Source organism: Nerophis lumbriciformis, linkage group LG10 (genome assembly GCF_033978685.3).
Source record: "Nerophis lumbriciformis linkage group LG10, RoL_Nlum_v2.1, whole genome shotgun sequence".
Lineage (NCBI taxonomy): Eukaryota > Metazoa > Chordata > Actinopteri > Syngnathiformes > Syngnathidae > Nerophis > Nerophis lumbriciformis.
In genome coordinates, this window is record NC_084557.2 from 51,380,951 (window position 1) to 51,402,228 (window position 21,278).

Genomic DNA, 21,278 nt, shown 5'->3' on the forward strand with positions numbered 1-21,278 from the left:
TAGATTTTTTTTTTTTTTTTTTTTTGGCAGTTAAACCAATTGGGAAATATATATACATAGTTAAATGTTGTTACCCACATACGAAAAACGAGCAGGCACCTGCAGCATATGCCACAACAGAAGAAGAAAAAAAAAAGAGATGGACACTTTTACGGAGCGGAGAAGGGACGCCTCGCCGGGGTCCGGGACTAAGGCCCCTTCCCCCGAGAGGGCCCCACCGGGAGCCGTAGCTGAGGCGATCCGCGAGAAGGGCCCGACGCACGTCCAGGGTCACCACCGCGCCCACCGCACCGACACCCCGCCTCGTCCGCCTTCGCCGCGGCCGGCGTCACGCGCAGCAGGTAAGCAGCTTACCTGCCCGCCACCCCCGTGGCCGGGGGCTCGTAACATGGGTCACTCCGCGCGCTCCGCCCGCGCAGCTTACCTGCCCGCCACCCCTGTTGCCGGGGGCGCGTAACAGGGGTCACTCCGTGCGCAGTGCGCTCACGAAAGGGGTGGGGCTCACCCTGGTTGATATAGACAGCAGGACAGTGGCCATGGAATTTCATTTAAGGTTTGTGATAAACCATCAAACTCATTCGTTAAAAGGACTCTATAGTAATATAAAGCGAATTTTTCTGGACATCATCATGCAAGAAAAGTTTATTTTCGGGATCGCGATCACCGCGTAATGATTTTTAAAGGTTGCATTACATTATTAACTGTCCCATGTGATCAGCCAGTGCGATTGGAAATCCATGCTCAATTATTGCCTCCGTAAATAAAACTTCGGCATTTATCACATCCAAAGAATCTGTTTGGGCGACGAAAAACGTTGAAAGTTTTCCACTTGTATCGCTAGCAACGGCATTAGACTTGTGTTTTTTTGTCCCAACGTGGTCTTTTACATCGCTAATTCCTCCGTGTCCGATCGAAAAATCTTGTCTGCACAAGGTGCAATTCGCGTAGTTTTCACCCTTTTTTTTTTTTTTAATTAATATTAGATATATAACAACGGGCGGGTGGCGGGCGGGTGCAGTTCTGATCAAACGTTACATCGGGTGGATGGCGGATGGTTGACGACTTTCTGACGCGGTTGCGGATGAAATAAATTGCCTATCCGCGCATCTCTAACGTATACGTATGTGACGTATGACGTGACAGTATGTGACGTGTGTAAGAAGGTGCGCTTGCTGTCTGTAAGAGGGAGACACAGGAAAGAGTGAGAAGAGCCTGTCGTGTAATGCCAGCAGCTAAAAGCAACTGCGTGAGAATCCACAGACCTGTGGATGTGTTGAAGGTGTGCTGGAAAATGCGGAACGGAAATTACGGAGCAGCAGAAAAGTGGAATGTATTATTTAAATCGGTGCGTTGGAAAACACAGACCGGAGTATTTTTTTTAAACTGGATCTGGATCGGCATTTTCCCATGCCTTGCCGATACGCAATTTTTGGCAAATATCGGCAGCCGATCCGATCCAAATATCGGATCGGGACATCCCTATTATATAGAAAGAGGATAAAAGTAAAGAATATTAAATTAGTTCAAATATACCTACAAACAAGGCATAATGATGCAATATGTACATACATGTAACCTATACGTGCTACAAATCAATGCAATATATATATATGGGGTGTTATGGGCGAGGAACAGAAGACCAGGGTTTCGACTCGGAGAGAGAGGCAGAGCTTGAATTGCAGTTTGGTTGACACCGTGTATTAGAGAATTAGTGATATATACACAACAATGAGTTGAATAGCCATTCAACATGAAAGCAATTTGGAAAACAACACAGTTACTATATACATATATACAATTCTAAGTCCATTAATTAGTGTTTCTGGGTCTTGTAAAAAATCTCAGCTCAGACTTCGAAATCTTGGGGGAAAAAAGGATGGCAGCACAGTCCATGTGCTGCAGGTTAAGGATGAAAATTGTAAAGGGTCGGCTCGAGAGCCTCCTACCTGCCCAGACAGAACAGGTGGTGGGGTTCCTGGCTGGAATCTTCCAAGAACGATCCTTGGACTCGATGCTTCTTTTCCTTAGCTCGCCATCAAAAAGAGAAGCCTGGCCTGTGTAAGAGCCAGGACCATTCTTATAAATCCACGTGTACACAAAATATCTTCTTTAAATAACACTAATTGTATTATAAAGTATCCAGAATATGTTCTAGTTCTTTCTTCAATATAAATCAATAAACATGTCAGAATCAATGTTCCCTCTAAGGTGCGCGCCTGTGCAATTGCGCACTGCTCAAGCGTCCTCTGCGCACGGCAAATCTATGCCACGTACAAAATCTAATAAAAAAAAAATAAGCGCATAACAATTGTCGACACAACACGGACACGACAGAGAAAACAGTTTTCGTCATCATTGTTCAAATATTGTAACGTCTGTCGAGACGCTTTGAGGACATGAATTCCATCCATCACTTTACTGCGCAAAACTCTTTACTGTCGGCCATAAACACATCACCAAAACATTAGTAAAAAAAAATGATATCTAGCAAAACTGGTCATTTTCTGCAGTACAAACCAGACCAAAAGCAACTTTTTTATATCAACAGCAGCCGCCCGCTCTTTCTCACTTGCGCCAACACACGCACATATGGCACTTAGCCAGTGATGCGTTTACAGACACACAAAAAGTCAGACAACTCCAACACCACACATAAAGTGTCATTCCAGGTCGTTACACTATGATTTACCAATCAAATGTGTGCTTATTCTAGTGTCATTTATTAGGAATCTTAATTTTTAAATATTAATCATGAAATGCTGTTAGTATATTAAATAAATACTAATAAAAATATATTTTTTACAAGTTGCAGGAATGTACACATGATCCCCTGCTTACATCTCATTGTGCAACATGTGAATGTTTTAATGGGAACTAAATGCAATGTCTGAAAGGGGTACAAATTATTTCCAAAGCAGGACCTCCACCCAGACAAACAATACAAGTACCGTATTTTCCGCACCATAAGCCGCCCTGGGTTATAAGCCGCGCCTTCAATGAACGGCATATTTCAAAACTTTGTCCACCTATAAGCCGCCCCGTGTTATAAGCCGCATCTAACTGCGCTAAAGGAATGTCAAAAAAACAGTCAGATAGGTCAGTCAAACTTTAATAATATATTAAAAACCAGCGTGATGTGGGCGCGCATGGAGTCGTATATCAACATGGACGGAGCTGCGTGAAAAAAGCCACCCGGCCTCTTCGCGTAAACTTACCTTAACCACTCGCTCATCTTTTCTTCATCCATCCATCCCTTCGAGTTAGCTTTTATGATGACGCCGGCTGGAAAGGTCTCTTTTGGCAAGGTCTTCCTTTTGAATATCACCATGGGTGGAAGTTTCTGGCCATTAGCATGGCAAGCTAGAACCACAGTGAAGGATGACTTCTCATTCCCTGTGGTGCGAATATTCACCGTACGTGCTCCCGTTGTATCCACAGTGCGGTTCACAGGAATATCAAAAGTCAGTGGAACCTCGTCCATGTTGATAATGTTCTCTGGCCGGATCTTTTTTTCAGCTATCTTGTTTTTACAATATGCACGGAAAGTAGCCAGCTTTTCTTGAAAGTCTTTAGGCAGTTGCTGTGAAATAGTAGTCCGTGTGCGGATGGAGAGATTGCGTCTTTTCATGAACCGGAAACCTGTCGCTTAGTAGGAGCCATTTTGTGGTCTTTACAGATGTAAACACACAAAGGAAATGAAACGTAATATCCGCGCGCTTCTTCTTCTTCTACGCGGGCGGGTGGTTGCTTACAGTAGAAGAAGAAGCGCTTCCTGTTCTATGGGGGCGGGTGCTTACCTTGGCGGTTGCTTGCGTAGAAGAAGAAGCACTTCCTCTTCTACGGGGAAAAAAGATGGCGGCTGTTTACCGTAGTTGCGAGACCGAAACTTTATGAAAATGAATCTTAATATTAATCCATATATAAAGCGCACCGGGTTATAAGCCGCACTGTCAGCTTTTGAGTAAATTTGTGGTTTTTAGGTGCGGCTAATAGTGCGGAAAATACGGTACACAGTTCATGAAAAACAATATTTGTTGTTATTGTCATTGTAAGTGGGCCTAAACACTTCTATTAGAAATGGAAATGACTGCTGTCATTTGATTATAATAATAAGAGAATGTTGTCTGTCTATCTGTGTTGGCCCTGCGATGAGGTGGGGACTTGTCCAGGGTGTACTCTGCCTTCCGCCCGAATGCAGCTGAGATAGGCTCCAGCGACCCCGAAAGGGACAAGCGGTAGGAAATGGATGGATGGATGGAGATGTAAGTTGTTATTTAGTGAGGTTTGGGACAGGTGTGCTGCTGGTGTAGCCACAGTGTGCACGTGTGATGTTGCTCAGATGGACTCCACTCAATGCTCAGGGACTTTTTGCCTTTGCTCACACACATCAACAATTAGAGGGAACATTGGTCAGAATCACAATATGCAATAAAATGCTAAAATAACCATTAGCAGCATGAATATGACCTATACAAAGCAGTCAGTGCACTAAACGTGCTTATTATCAAAACACATTTAAAAGTACATTCAATACACAAATAGTTATGAATAGTGATGGGTCCGGCAACACCGATGCATCGGCGCATGCGTCGAGCTCATAGAGCAAAACCCTGTGTCGGTGCGCGTACCGCTTTTAGAAAGTCACGTGACCGATCATGAGCTGTTTTGGTCACGTGACCGATACGCCAACTGTGTCGCACTGACGCCTCCTCTGTGCCCTGTGAGCGGCTCTTTTCTACAGCCGGAGAAATAATAACTAAGAGAAATCGTCTAAAATGTAATACATCGGAAAAACTTTTTTTTTTTTTTTTTTAATAAAAATGTGTAAAAAAATAAAATTAAAACAATTCCCAGTCCACAATCATCCACAACACGTTCTTAGATTTCCATGTTATGATACATGTTCACATTATTTATTGACTGTATCTAAAATAGATAAAAATATATTTTTATTTAAATGAAGATATGAAATAATCCTAAATGAAATACAATGACTTGGTTTATATTATTGTATATACTAGGGCAGGGGTCACCAACGCGGTGCCCGCGGTCACCAGGTAGCCCGTAAGGACCAGATCAGTCGCCCGCTGGCCTGTTCTAAAAATAGCTCAAAGAGCAGCACTTACCAGTGAGCTGCCTCTATTTTTTAAATTTTATTTATTTACTAGCAAGCTGGTCTCGCTTTGCTCGACATTTTTAATTCTAAAAGAGACAAAACTCAAATAGAATTTGAAAATCCAAGAAAATATTTTAAAGACTTGGTCTTCACTTGGAATAAGCGGTAGAAAATGGATGGATGGATGGGTCTTCACTTGTTTAAATAAATTCATTTATTTTTTACTTTGCTTCTTATTACTTTTAGAAATACAATTTTAGAGAAAAAATACAACCTTAAAAATGATTTTAGGATTTTTAAACAAATATACCTTTTTACCTTTTAAATGTCTTCCTCTTCTTTCCTGACCATTTAAGTCAATGTTCAAGTTTTTTTATTTTTTTTTATTGTAAAGAATAATAAATATTTTAGCTTCTGGTTTTTTCGACGAAGAATATTTGTGAAATATTTCTTCAAACTTACTATGATTAAAATCCAAAAAAATTATTCTGGCAAATCTAGAAAATCTGTAGAATCAATTTTAAATCTTATTTCAAAGTATTTTGAATTTCTTTTAAAATTTTTGTTCTGGAAAATCTAGAAGAAATACTGATTTGTCTTTGTTAGAAATATAGCTTGGTCCAATTTGTTAAATATTCTAACAAAGTGCAGATTGGATTTTAACCAATTTAAAACATGTCATCAAAATTCTAAAATGTATCTTAATCAGGAAAAATGACTAATGATGTTCCATAAATTCTTTTTTTTAATTTTTTCAAAAAGATTCAAATTAGCTAGTTTTTCTCTTCTTTTTGTCGGTTGAATTTTGAATTTTAAAGAGTCGAAATTGAAGATAAACTATGTTTCAAAATTTTATTTTTATTTTTTTTCGTGTTTTCTCCTCTTTTAAACCGTTCAATTAAGTGTTTTTTTCATCATTTATTCTCTACAAAAAACCTTCCGTAAAAGGAAAAAAAAAATGTACGACGGAATGACAGACAGAAATACCCATTTTTTTTATATATATACACATTTATTTATTTAGCTATTCTTGTTTAAATCACACTTACGTGTAACTTACAAATGACAATATATTTATTTATTTAAGTGTGTATCAAACTGGTAGCCCTTCGCATTAATCAGTACCCAAGAAGTAGTTTTTGGTTTCAAAAAGGTTGGTGACCCCTGTACTAGGGCATCAAATCAGTGTCAGTTGAGTCGGTCCATAGGTTGCCTGTAGGGATTTTTAATGTCCAGCAGATGTCAGTATTTAGTGACACAGTATCGACACAGTATCGATACAGTTTTGCAATGTGTCGAAACGCTTCATGACGCCTCATCAACCCATCACTAGTTATGAAAGGTTTAAATCATAAAGCTTGTATATGGACGATTGAGAATATGCCACAAAGACTGTTGCAATGAATCAATAGAAGAAAGATGAATGCTAAAAGTGCTATGTTCATAAATATAGACTCACCAACTCTTCTACAGTCACACACAGCTTAATGACAAAAAACTCCGGCGCTGGAATTAAGTCGACTTTATAAAGTTACAAATAGGCATTTTAGTTTAGACTCAGTCAGCACAATATTTCAGGTGAAAAGGAGAATAAAAACCCACCTGGAACAGAAATACAATCGCTTCTTGCTACCGGCTTATAAGCACAGCTAATTGGACCGTGGCGGTCACGTGACTAAAAAGAGCACAAAGAGTAAATAGAAAGCAAGATACTACCAGTCACTGCAAAAGGTATGGATTTGACACCTGCGTTACATACAGCTAGCCCAAATAGCATGTTAGCATCTATAATAAAGTTCAAAAACAAAAGGTATATCCAATGAATAACTTTACTCAGATTTCAGCAGGGTACGAACATGTGACGAACACTTTTACGACTCACCGCAAAACCATAGCAACCACGCTAGCAACGCACCTCCTTTACGGCAGCTGTCGCAACGTCTTAAAGCAACAGCAGCACATACATATACAGGTAAAAGCCAGTAAATTAGAATATTTTGAAAAACTTGATTTATTTCAGTAATTGCATTCAAAAGGTGTAACTTGTACATTATATTTATTCATTGCACACAGACTGATGCATTCAAATGTTTATTTCATTTAATTTTGATGATTTGAAGTGGCAACAAATGAAAATCCAAAATTCCGTGTGTCACAGAATTAGAATATTACTTAAGGCTAATACAAAAAAGGGATTTTTAGAAATGTTGGCCAACTGAAAAGTATGAAAATGAAAAATATGAGCATGTACAATACTCAATACTTGGTTGGAGCTCCTTTTGCCTCAATTACTGCGTTAATGCGGCGTGGCATGGAGTCGATGAGTTTCTGGCACTGCTCAGGTGTTATGAGAGCCCAGGTTGCTCTGATAGTGGCCTTCAACTCTTCTGCGTTTTTGGGTCTGGCATTCTGCATCTTCCTTTTCACAATACCCCACAGATTTTCTATGGGGCTAAGGTCAGGGGAGTTGGCGGGCCAATTTAGAACAGAAATACCATGGTCCGTAAACCAGGCACGGGTAGATTTTGCGCTGTGTGCAGGCGCCAAGTCCTGTTGGAACTTGAAATCTCCATCTCCATAGAGCAGGTCAGCAGCAGGAAGCATGAAGTGCTCTAAAACTTGCTGGTAGACGGCTGCGTTGACCCTGGATCTCAGGAAACAGAGTGGACCGACACCAGCAGATGACATGGCACCCCAAACCATCACCCAACCATGCAAATTTTGCATTTCCTTTGGAAATCGAGGTCCCAGAGTCTGGAGGAAGACAGGAGAGGCACAGGATCCACGTTGCCTGAAGTCTAGTGTAAAGTTTCCACCATCAGTGATGGTTTGGGGTGCCATGTCATCTGCTGGTGTCGGTCCACTCTGTTTCCTGAGATCCAGGGTCAACGCAGCCGTCTACCAGCAAGTTTTAGAGCACTTCATGCTTCCTGCTGCTGACCTGCTCTATGGAGATGGAGATTTCAAGTTCCAACAGGACTTGGCGCCTGCACACAGCGCAAAATCTACCCGTGCCTGGTTTACGGACCATGGTATTTCTGTTCTAAATTGGCCCGCCAACTCCCCTGACCTTAGCCCCATAGAAAATCTGTGGGGTATTGTAAAAAGGAAGATGCAGAATGCCAGACCCAAAAACGCAGAAGAGTTGAAGGCCACTATCAGAGCAACCTGGGCTCTCATAACACCTGAGCAGTGCCAGAAACTTATCGACTCCATGCCACGCCGCATTAACGCAGTAATTGAGGCAAAAGGAGCTCCAACCAAGTATTGAGTATTGTACATGCTCATATTTTTCATTTTCATACTTTTCAGTTGGCCAACATTTCTAAAAATCCCTTTTTTGTATTAGCCTTAAGTAATATTCTAATTTTGTGACACACGGAATTTTGGGTTTTCATTTGTTGCCACTTCAAATCATCAAAATTAAATGAAATAAACTTTTGAATGCATCAGTCTGTGTGCAATGAATAAATATAATGTACAAGTTACACCTTTTGAATGCAATTACTGAAATAAATCAAGTTTTTCAAAATATTCTAATTTACTGGCTTTTACCTGTATATGCAAGTTATATGACAGCATCGATTAGCTTGCAGTCATGCACTGACCTAATATGCCTGATTAGCACTCCACACAAGTTAATAACATCAACAAAGCTCACCTTTCTGCATTCAGGCACAGCATGAAACTTTTGGTGGACAAAACTAAACAAAGAAGGAGTGGAAGATTTTACATGTCAACAAACTGTTGTGTCACTCACTGTGGTGAGTTCAAGAACCGCTGAAATGAGTCGGACAATGCGACGTTCACCAAATACTCTCGTCACACAAACATATTAAACAGTGGTAGTTCTAACAACTGGGAAGGTTTGTGTCATGTTTGTCCTCAAACAAAAAACATACCGCATTTTTCGGAGTATAAGTCGCTCCGGAGTATAAGTCGCACCGGCTGAAAATGCATAATAAAGAAGGGAAAAAAAACATATATAAGTCGCACTGGAGTATAAGATGCATTTTTTGGGGAAATGTATTTGATAAAAGCCAACAGCAAGAATAGACATTTGAAAGGCAATTTAAAATAAATGAAGAATAGTGAACAACAGGCTGAATAAGTGTACGTTATATGAGGCATAAATAACCAACTGGTATGTTAACGTAACATATTATGGTAAGAGTCATTCAAATAACTATAACATATAGAACATGCTATACAATCTGTCACTCCTAATCGCTAAATCCCATGAAATCTTATACGTCTAGTCTCTTACGTGAATGACATCAATAATATTATTTGATATTTGACGCTAATGTGTTCATCATTTCACACATAAGTCGCTCCTGAGTATAAGTCGCACCCCCGGCCAAACTATGAAAAAAACGGCCACTTACAGTCAGAAAAATACGGTAATAACATCAACAAAGCTCACCTTTCTGCATTCAGGCACAGCATGAAACTTTTGGTGGACAAAACTAAACAAAGAAGGAGTGGAAGATTTTACATGTCAACAAACTGTTGTGTCACTCCAGAGGTGGGACCAAGTCATTGTTTTGCAAGTCACAAGTAAGTCTCAAGTCTTTGCCCTCAAGTCCGAGTCAAGTCCCGAGTCAAGACAGGCAAGCCCCGAGTCAAGTCCAAAGTCAAGACTGGAAAGTCTCAAGTCAAGTCCTAAGTCCTGCATTTTGAGTTTCGAGTCCTTTCAAGTCCTTTTAACCACAGACTAATATATTAACACAGATTGTGTATGCTTTTCAAACGCTGTATTTATTTATTAAAACAAGTGCATTTTAAATTGCAGGAAAGAAAATTGTGCTGACATTGCACTTTATAATAGCACTATTAACCAGTCATTTTAAACATTAACTCATTCTTTTACAGAACAAACACATTGAAAAATAAAGTGCAAATGTACTTATTTGTACAAAAGTGTTAACATTGAAAAAACATGACATATACGTGAACATAACAAAAAAGTTGTACTTTTTATATGTCAGGGCCCTATGCTGCATTGCATTTGCAAAAGACCAAATTAGCCAAGAGTCTGTCAGTCATTTGTGCACGATGGGGGCGTAGTATGATGCCACCATGGCTGAAAACTCGCTCCACTGGAGCACTGGAGGCAGGCACTGCCAAGACTCTCATGGCCACTCGGAACAGTGAAGGAAGAGTCTTCATGTTCAATGCCCAGAACAAAAGGGGGGAGAGGGGTTTTTTGGGTTGGTGCACTACTTGTAAGTGTATCTTGTGTTTTTTATGTTGATTTAATTAAAAAAAGAAAAAAGAAAAAAATTATTTCTTGTGCGGCCCGATACCAATCGATCCACGGACCAGTACCGGGCCGCGGCCCGGTGGTTGGGGACCACTGAGGTAAACAACCAACAGTATGTCAGAAAGCTAGCTAAAACGGTACACATATTCATAATATAGTATACATTTTAACTGACCTTTATTTGACTATTTTTGTCTTTTTTTAGGTGGCTAAAATACGCGGTGCTGCTGACCGCCGTCTAACGTTACGTGTGATATATTGACTAACGTAACCCTGCTTAAAAAAAATCACTGAACAAAAAGTATGAATAAGGTAGTGAACTGCAACAGATTCCCGTGTTTGCAATAACGTTATAACGTTAGCAGTGAGTTTACAGCCTCACTGATTTAACTACACAGCAAATAAAAGTCACGTTACTTAGCCAATAAACGTTATCTTACATTCAAAACTTACCGTTCTTTGTGCAACTTCAAATGCCGGACGAAGTTGGAAGTTGTTGCCTCTCCATCAGTAATTTTCGAACCGCATGTGTTGCATACTGCAAACCGTTTTGTGTTGACCACCTCGTAATTTTTATACCCAAACAAAATTATTTTAGGTATCATTTTTTGTTCACTGGCGTGTGGTTTGGACATGTCTTCTTCGTTGGTTGTCCTGCAATTTCATTGGATGAATGCTGTGTGATGAAAACAAAGTAGATCTAATTTGATTGGCTGTTGTACTGAGAGCACACCAGCTGACACACGCAACGCTGATAGACAAGTACACAATGAAAAATACGGAGCGCTCCCGAATAACTTTTTCATCTTTGGGTTTTGGGGAAAGTAGCAAGTCATGTCAAGTCATGTCAATTCAAAAGGCTCAAGTCCAAGTGAAGTCACAAGTCATTGATGTTAAAGTCTAAGTCGAGTTGCAAGTCTTTTTACATTTTGTCAAGTCGAGTCTAAAGTCATCAAATTCATGACTCGAGTCTGACTCGAGTCCAAGTCATGTGACTCGAGTCCACACCTCTGTGTCACTCACTGTGGTGAGTTCAAGAACCGCTGAAATGAGTCGGACAAAAAGATGTTCACCAAATACTCTCGTCACACAAACATATTAAACAGTGGTAGTTCTAACAACTGGGAAGGTTTGTGTCATGTTTGTCCTCAAACAAAAAACATACTAAAACAGAAAATATATTTTCCCCCCATCTTTGTCCATTTTCAATCCTTTTTTAAAATTGCTCCAGGGAGCCACTAGGGCGGCACTAAAGCGCTGCAACGTTCATAGATGTTTGATGAAACGTGATTACCGTATTTTTTCGGACTATGAGTCGCAGTTTTTTTCATAGTTTGGTCAGAGGTGCGACTTATACTCAGGAGCGACTTATGTGTGAAATGATGAACACATTAGCGTAAAATATCAAATAATATTATTGATGTCATTCACGTAAGAGACTAGACGTATAAGATTTCATGGGATTTAGCGATTAGGAGTGACAGATTGTATAGCATGTTCTATATGTTATAGTTATTTGAATGACTCTTACCATAATATGTTACGTTAACATACCAGGCACGTTCTCAGTTGGTTATTTACAGTGTTTCGGCGGTAACTAGTAATCTAACGCGTTATTTTTTATATTCAGTAACTCAGTTACCGTTACTACATGATGCGTTCCTGCGTTATTTTACGTTATTTTTTATGTAGTATCAGCTAGAAACAGAAGATCTGAGTGTGTTTTATTGGAGCGCTGCGGTGGAAAAGAAAAGGCGTGCTTTGTGTGTGTGTGTGTGTGGGGGGGGGGGGGGGGGGGTAGACCGTAGTCGAGGAGCACAGGGGAAACATTCCTCCAGGGCCTATGTACTTCGGGGCTAACAACCTTCACTTTACCCGGAAGTGGGTCTTTACAGCTGAGGGTGAATGACGAGGCCGGCGGTTTGTTGCAACTTTGTGACTTTATTGGACGCAGCCATCCACCAAGCTAGAGCACCTGCACGCACTCACTGTCGCCGCTCCCTCACCTCTCTCGCCCACTCACTCACTGACGTCACTCACCTCACATGCTGTCATATCTTAAAGGGCGACACACACACACACACACACACACACACACACACATACGCTACTCTCATAACAACTAACAAGACATCATGGTGAAGCCAGAAGTCGAGTTTGTTAACATGGAGACATTCTCAATACTTTTCTTTTGTCGAGCACAAAGAAAATAACATTTTAGTTAAATGTAAGTTGTGTCTTGGATCAAAGATCCTATCTACTTAAAGTTAAAGTTAAAGTGCCATTATGTTGCAGCTATTTAAAATAGTTTTGTCAATTTGTTCTGGCCTGAAATAAATTGGCCCTTTGAAACATATCTTTGTCTTTGTGTGTTGTATGTAGAGCACATTGTTTGTGTGTTGTATGTAGAGCACATTGTTTGTGTGTTGTATGTAGACCACATTGTTTGTGTGTTGTATGTAAACCACATTGTTTGTGTGTTGTATGTAGAGCACATTGTTTGTGTGTTGTATGTAGAGCACATTGTTTGTGTGTTGTATGTAGAGCACATTGTTTGTGTGTTGTATGTAGAGCACATTGTTTGTGTGTTGTATGTAGACCACATTGTTTGTGTGTTGTATGTAGAGCACATTGTTTGTGTGTTGTATGTAGAGCACATTGTTTGTGTGTTGTATGTAGAGCACATTGCTTAGCAGAGTTGAGTGATGCAAATGCACGTCAAGTTGATGAACACATTGTATTATTGTCCAGTGCAATAACAGTACTGACATGAAGGCTAAAAGGGCATTAATGGGAGCCTTAAAATACATTTTAAAAAAAAAGAAGTAACTAAATAGTTACTTTTCACAGTAACACATTACTTTTTGGTGTAAGTAACTGAGTTAGTAACTGAGTTACTTTTGAAATAAAGTAACTAGTAACTGTAACTAGTTACCAGAGGTGTGGACTCGAGTCACATGACTTGGACTCGAGTCAGACTCGAGTCATGAATTTGATGACTTTAGACTCGACTTGACAAAATGTAAAAAGACTTGCAACTCGACTTAGACTTTAACATCAATGACTTGTGACTTCACTTGGACTTGAGCCTTTTGAATTGACATGACTTGACATGACTTGCTACTTTCCCCAAAACCCAAAGATGAAAAAGTTATTCGGGAGCGCTCTGTATTTTTCATTGTGTACTTGTCTATCAGCGTTGCGTGTGTCAGCTGGTGTGCTCTCAGTACAACAGCCAATCAAATTAGATCTACTTTGTTTTCATCACACAGCATTCATCCAATCAAATTGCAGGACAACCAACGAAGAAGACATGTCCAAACCACATGCCAGTGAACAAAAAATGATACCTAAAATAATTTTGTTTGGGTATAAAAATTACGAGGTGGTCAACACAAAACGGTTTGCAGTATGCAACACATGCGGTTCGAAAATTACTGATGGAGAGGCAACAACTTCCAACTTCGTCCGGCATTTGAAGTTGCACAAAGAACGGTAAGTTTTGAATGTAAGATAACGTTTATTGGCTAAGTAACGTGACTTTTATTTGCTGTGTAGTTAAATCAGTGAGGCTGTAAACTCACTGCTAACGTTATAACGTTATTGCAAACACGGGAATCTGTTGCAGTTCACTACCTTATTCATACTTTTTGTTCAGTGATTTTTTTTTAAGCAGGGTTACGTTAGTCAATATATCACACGTAACGTTAGACGGCGGTCAGCAGCACCGCGTATTTTAGCCACCTAAAAAAAGACAAAAATAGTAAAATAAAGGTCAGTTAAAATGTATACTATATTATGAATAAGTGTACCGTTTTAGCTAGCTTTCTGACATACTGTTGGTTGTTTACCTCAGTGGTCCTCAACCACCGGGCCGCACAAGAAATACATTTTTTCCTTTTCTTTTTTTAATTAAATCAACATAAAAAACACAAGATACACTTACAAGTAGTGCACCAACCCAAAACAACTCTCTCCCCCCTTTTGTTCTGGGCATTGAACATGAAGACTCTTCCTTCACTGTTCCGAGTGGCCATGAGAGTCTTGGCAGTGCCTGCCTCCAGTGCTCCAGTGGAGCGAGTTTTCAGCCATGGTGGCATCATACTACGCCCCCATCGTGCACAAATGACTGACAGACTCTTGGCTAATTTGGTCTTTTGCAAATGCAATGCAGCATAGGGCCCTGACATATAAAAAGTACAACTTTTTTGTTATGTTCACGTATATGTCATGTTTTTTCAATGTTAACACTTTTGTACAAATAAGTACATTTGCACTTTATTTTTCAATGTGTTTGTTCTGTAAAGGAATGAGTTAATGTTTAAAATGACTGGTTAATAGTGCTATTATAAAGTGCAATGTCAGCACAATTTTCTTTCCTGCAATTTAAAATGCACTTGTTTTAATAAATAAATACAGCGTTTGAAAAGCATACACAATCTGTGTTAATATATTAGTCTGTGGTTAAAAGGACTTGAAAGGACTCGAAACTCAAAATGCAGGACTTAGGACTTGACTTGAGACTTTCCAGTCTTGACTTTGGACTTGACTCGGGGCTTGCCTGTCTTGACTCGGGACTTGACTCGGACTTGAGGGCAAAGACTTGAGACTTACTTGTGACTTGCAAAACAATGACTTGGTCCCACCTCTGCTAGTTACTGGTTTTCAGTAACTAACCCAACACTGGTTATTTATGCCTCATATAACGTACACTTATTCAGCCTGTTGTTCACTATTCTTCATTTATTTTAAATTGCCTTTCAAATGTCTATTCTTGGTGTTGGCTTTTATCAAATACATTTCCCCAAAAAATGCGACTTATACTCCGAGAAATATGGTATATGCATGAGTGTATGTATGCATATGTACTTGTGTATGTACAGTATGTGTGTGTTTGTACAGTAAATGTGAGTGTGTGTATTTGTGTATGGAGTTTGGACACTTTAATGATCAGAATTAGAAAGGAACATAAAAGTATGCACATTGAAAAAAATAGGGAGTCGTCACGAGAGAGAGAGAGAGAGTATTATGTAACTTTTTATCTCTGGCCTTCATGTAGCAGTCAGCAGGGGGAATCTCCCTTCGTGGGCGGTTGCATTCATGTATTTAAATAAAGGACTAAAAAGTGATCACGCCACATGTGCGTGTGCACGTGGACGTGCTGCGGTGGCACGCAGGAAGGTGACTGGGGCAGCGCCCGCCACACTCCACTGGAATATGTTTGGCTCACATGTGGCAAAGATTATGTAAGTCTTTATGTAAGCTGCATTAGCGGACATGAGCGACATCCCTCTGCCACCTCTTGTCAGCGCCGCGCTGCCACGGCCAAATATGTGTGGAGATGTAACGAGCCCTTGGCCAAGTTGGAATTCATCAAACATCCTCTTGCATACCTGCCAACTTTTGAAATCAGAAAAACCTAGTAGCCAGGGTCCAGGGGCCGCAGGCCCCGGTAGGTCCAGGACAAAGTCCTGGTGGGGGGTTCAGCGACGCAAAATGATTATTAGCATTCAGACAGGTTAAAATGTTGCTAAAACCATCACTTTTCTATCAGTCACAGTGACTTTTCAAAACAAAAATATTACAGCAAAAATCATATGGGTTGATTGACATGTTTATTCTGTAAGCTAACTTCAATAGTTTGAAATTATTTTGACAGTTAATGCCAGTTATCCTGTCAACCTTTCACAAGACTTCAATTTGTTCATTGAAAGTATAAACACTTTTTACAGTAAACAAATGGTAAAACAGTACTAAACAATTCCATTCAAAAAAAAATTGGTGTCATTATTAACTTTCTGTCCAAGCTTGTATAATCTACTGCCTTGTTCAATTGTAAAAAATATTCTGTGCCTAAAATTCACATTTCTATCACAATTATCATACTGTAAACATGGTAAGCTAACTTCATTAAAATTAATAGTCCTGTCAATAGCATGGAATTACAATTCAAATGTAGTTTTTTTGTAAGCCTTTCAAAAGAATTCAAAATATGAAAAATTAATGAAAATTAATTGAAGCCATCAGACACTTGAAAAGTGGCACATCACATCTCTAATGTAATCATTTGAACTTTTCAACAGAAATAGCACTGCAAAAATATTAAGGACATACTTCTGTATTTTGGTAGTTATGCTGTCAACATTTAACAAGATTTCTTCAACTTGGACTTGAAAGCATAAATAGTATAAACACTTTTAACAGTATAACAGTACTAAACAATTCCAATAGATAACATTGGTGTCATTACCTTTTTGTGGCTAAAATCCAAATGTATCCAAAGAATCTGTTTGGGCGACGAAAAACGTTGAAAGTTTTCCACTTGTATCGCTAGCAACGGCATTAGACTTGTGGTTTTTTTGTCCCAACGTGGTCTTTTCCATCGCTAATTCCTCCGTGTCCGATCGAAAAATCTTGTCTGCACAAGGTGCAATTCGCGTAGTTTTCACCCTTTTTGGAACGGATAATTATTCCCGGATAGGCTTTTGAATATTCTTCACGGAATGACTGCAGTTTTCTTTTCGGTTTAAGACTCGTTTGCGATTTTTCTCCGGCTGATTCCATGATAGTTCGCTCGTTTGGAAACAATGGGCAACAGGTGCCTCGTGCTTGGCAGCGGTGCTATAAATAGCCTCGCGCATGGCATTCGGAATGGCTCGATAGGAAGTTACGGGAAGCAGTGTCGATTGTCATTGTTGTTACGCGATTTCGTGAATAAAACTTTAAAAAATTATCCATCCATCCATCCATCTTCTTCCGCTTACCCGAGGTCGGGTCGCGGGGGCAGCAGCCTAAGCAGGGAAGCCCAGACTTCCCTCTCCCCAGCCACTTCGTCCAGCTCCTCCCGGGGGATCCCGAGGCGTTCCCAGGCCAGCCGGGAGACATAGTCTTCCCAACGTGTCCTGGGTCTTCCTCGTGGCCTCCTACCGGTCGGACGTGCCCTAAACAACTCCCTAGGGAGGCGCTTGGGTGGCATCCTGACTAGATGCCCGAACCACCTCATCTGGCTCCTCTCGATGTGGAGGAGCAGCGGCTTTACTTTGAGCTCCCCCCGGATGACAGAGCTTCTCACCCTATCTCTAAGGGAGAGCCCCGCCACCCGGCGGAGGAAACTCATTTCGGCTGCTTGTACCCGTGATCTTGTCCTTTCGGTCATAACCCAAAGCTCATGACCATAGGTGAGGATGGGAACGTAGATCGACCTGTAAATTGAGAGCTTTGCCTTCCGGCTCAGCTCCTTCTTCACCACAACGGATCGATACAGCGTCCGCATTACTGAAGACGCCGCACCGATCCGCCTGTCGATCTCACGATCCACTCTTCCCTCACTCGTGAACAAGACTCCGAGGTACTTGAACTCCTCCACTTGGGGCAAGATCTCCTCCCCAACCCGGAGATGGCACTCCACCCTTTTCCGGGCGAGAACCGTGGACTCGGACTTGGAGGTGCTGATTCTCATCCCAGTCGCTTCACACTCAGCTGCGAACCGATCCAGTGAGAGCTGAAGATCCTGGCTAGATGAAGCCATCAGGACCAAATCATCTGCAAAAAGCAGAGACCTAATCCTGCAGCCACCAAACCGAATCCCCTCAACGCCTTGACTGCGCCTAGAAATTCTGTCCATAAAAGTTATGAACAGAATGGGTGACAAAGGGCAGCCTTGGCGGAGTCCAACCCTCACCGGAAACGTGTCCGACTTACTGCCGGCAATGCGAACCAAGCTCTGACACTGATCATACAGGGAGCGGACCGCCACAATCAGACAGTCCGAAACCCCATACTCTCTGAGCACTCCCCACAGGACTTCCCGAGGGACACGGTCGAATGCCTTCTCCAAGTCCACAAAGCACATGTAGACTGGTTGGGCAAACTCCCATGCACCCTCAAGGACCCTGCCGAGAGTATAGAGCTGGTCCACAGTTCCACGACCAGGACGAAAACCACACTGTTCCTCCTGAATCCGAGGTTCGACTATCCGAAAAAATAAATAAAATGTAATTAATGAAAAACCGTATTTTTTATCACTGCAACCGTAACCCGGAATAGGTTGATGAAAACCGTACTAATTACGGGAAAACCGGAGTAGTTGGCAGGTATGCTCTTATTGTGCGAAGATGAAACACATACATTACATTCCCTGAGGGAGGTGGTGGAGCGAGGCCTTTATTGCCCAGCAGATCACCTTCCTGAGCTTCTCCTTTCATCATACCTTTCTCTTTCATGGCGTAAACACACACCCACACACACACACACACACACACACACACACGCCAAGCAGCACTGCTTACTTAAGTCTAGTCCCTGTGTACACAAACTAATCCCCTCCCGCTATAAGACACGTGGTGTAATTGTGCTGTCTTCACTCTGCAGGTGCCCTAACCTGCTCTCCTTGAAGCTGGCCGGCTGCGGTCACATCACAGATCAGGATGTCGTCTCGCTGTTGCAGAGCTGCAGGAAGCTGCGCCGCCTCCAGCTGGAGAACTGCGTCCGCGTCACGGACGGCGTCCTGGACGGCTCGGTGGCTCACGGCGCCGCCCTGGAGGAGGTGAAGGTGGACTTCTGCAGGAACATCACGCCGGAGGGGCTTAGGGCGGTGCGGGAGAAGAGGCCTGGCGTCCGACTGAGCGCGGAGAGGAGTGCGACCATGATACCAGACAGCAAGCCTGAGGAGAAGGTGGCGCTCAGGAGAAGCTTGCAGAAACTTCTGCAGTTCTCCTGAGAGCAGAACGCATGTTTTTACAGGAATTTGTTTACAAAACCCAAAAGCAGTGAAGTTGGCACGTTGTGTAAATGGTTGATTCGCAAATCCTTTTCAACTTATATTCAATTGAATAGACTGCAAAGACAAGATATGTCATGTTCAAACCTTATTTATTTTTTAAAATAATCATTACCGTATTTTCCGCACCATAAGGCGCCCTGGGTTATAAGCCGCGCCTTCAATGAACGGCATATTTCAAAACTTTGTCCACCTATAAGCCGCCCCGTGTTATAAGCCGCATCTAACTGCGCTAAAGGAATGTCAAAAAAACAGTCAGATAGGTCAGTCAAACTTTAATAATATATTAAAAACCAGCGTGATGTGGGCGCGCATGGAGTCGTATATCAACATGGACGGAGCTGCTGTTATGGTAGGACTAAGGGAGGTGACGGCAACAGACACTAGATGGCAGTAATGTTCAATGATTTATTATATATAGTAATATATATAATAAACAACACTAAATATATGAACTAAGGAAATGGAGTGTGGCAAAATCCAAGAGTGTGTATGGTGTACGACTATGTGTAGTATTTAACTGAGGTGTGCGTTACCAAGTGTTGAACGAGAGATGAGGAAGTCCAGGGGAAGAGGGGAATCCGTGTCCAAGCGGGAGGTCGAGATCCAAGGAGCAGTCCGAGAAGCGGGGGAACGACGACGAGAAATGACGAGACACACAGCAACGTCAAAACACGGGAACGGAGGTCTGCAGTAGGATGATATAACAATGAAACACGGAACGGAAAACAGACAGAGAGAACAGTATTGCATCAAGCAGGATGATAGCTTACTATACGCCAACAGATGATTATATTCCGGCGCCGGCATGCCAAGATGTCCAGGTTTATGAAGGCAGCTCCTTTATTCCAGGCAGGTGTGATGATTGCCGGCAAGTGATTGCAGCTGGCGGCAGCTGCAGGGCGGAGACGCGCGCGGCGCGTCCCTGGATGTGTGCCACAGTCGTGGGCGTGTCCCGCGGTGTGAAGCGCAGAGCGCAATGATGAGGGCGCATTCCAATGCACCCTGGCCGTGACAGCTGGGTGAAAAAAGCCACCCGGCCTCTTCGCGTAAACTTACCTTAACCACTCGCTCATCTTTTCTTCATCCATCCATCCCTTCGAGTTAGCTTTTATGATGACGCCGGCTGGAAAGGTCTCTTTTGGCAAGGTCTTCCTTTTGAATATCACCATGGGTGGAAGTTTCTGGCCATTAGCATGGCAAGCTAGAACCACAGTGAAGGATGACTTCTCATTCCCTGTGGTGCGAATATTCACCGTACGTGCTCCCGTTGTATCCACAGTGCGGTTCACAGGAATATCAAAAGTCAGTGGAACCTCGTCCATGTTGATAATGTTCTCTGGCCGGATCTTTTTTTCAGCTATCTTGTTTTTACAATATGCACGGAAAGTAGCCAGCTTTTCTTGAAAGTCTTTAGGCAGTTGCTGTGAAATAGTAGTCCGTGTGCGGATGGAGAGATTGCGTCTTTTCATGAACCGGAAACCTGTCGCTTAGTAGGAGCCATTTTGTGGTCTTTACAGATGTAAACACACAAAGGAAATGAAACGTAATATCCGCGCGCTTCTTCTTCTTCTTCTACGCGGGCGGGTGGTTGCTTACAGTAGAAGAAGAAGCGCTTCCTGTTCTATGGGGGCGGGTGCTTACCTTGGCGGTTGCTTGCGTAGAACAAGAAGCACTTCCTCTTCTACGGGGAAAAAAGATGGCGGCTGTTTACCGTAGTTGCGAGACCGAAACTTTATGAAAATGAATCTTAATATTAATCCATATATAAAGCGCACCGGGTTATAAGCCGCACTGTCAGCTTTTGAGTAAATTTGTGGTTTTTAGGTGCGGCTAATAGTGCGGAAAATACGGTAACTTAATGTCAGCAACACATTGCAAAAAAGTTGTCACAGGGGCATGTTCACCACTGTGTTACATGGCCTTTCCTTTTAACAACACTCAGTAAAGGTTTGGGAACTGAGGAGACACATTTTTGAAGCTTCTCAGGTGGAATTCTTTCCCATTCTTGCTTGATGTACAGTTTACCGTATTTTCCGCACTATAAGGCGCACCTAAAAACCACAAATTTTCTCAAAAGCTGACAGTGCGGCTTATAACCCGGTGCGCTTTATATA

The 21,278-nt window shown here is 41.7% G+C and overlaps 1 protein-coding gene across 4 annotated transcripts in view; it reads left to right on the top strand.

Annotated features, from left to right (window-relative positions):
* fbxl22 (F-box and leucine-rich repeat protein 22) overlaps nt 1-19,300 on the top strand; it is a 37,556-nt gene extending 18,256 nt beyond the window's left edge. For 3 of the 4 annotated variants that reach the window (XM_061969448.2, XM_072913996.1, XM_061969447.2), the window contains one exon: nt 18,753-19,300. In XM_061969448.2, the coding sequence (XP_061825432.2) occupies nt 18,753-19,101 (349 nt within the window). In that variant the 3' untranslated portion in view covers nt 19,102-19,300. The remainder of the gene's footprint in view (nt 1-18,752) is intronic. The other variant, XR_012050654.1, reaches the window with a different exon arrangement.
* The last annotated feature ends 1,978 nt before the right edge of the window (nt 19,301-21,278 follow it).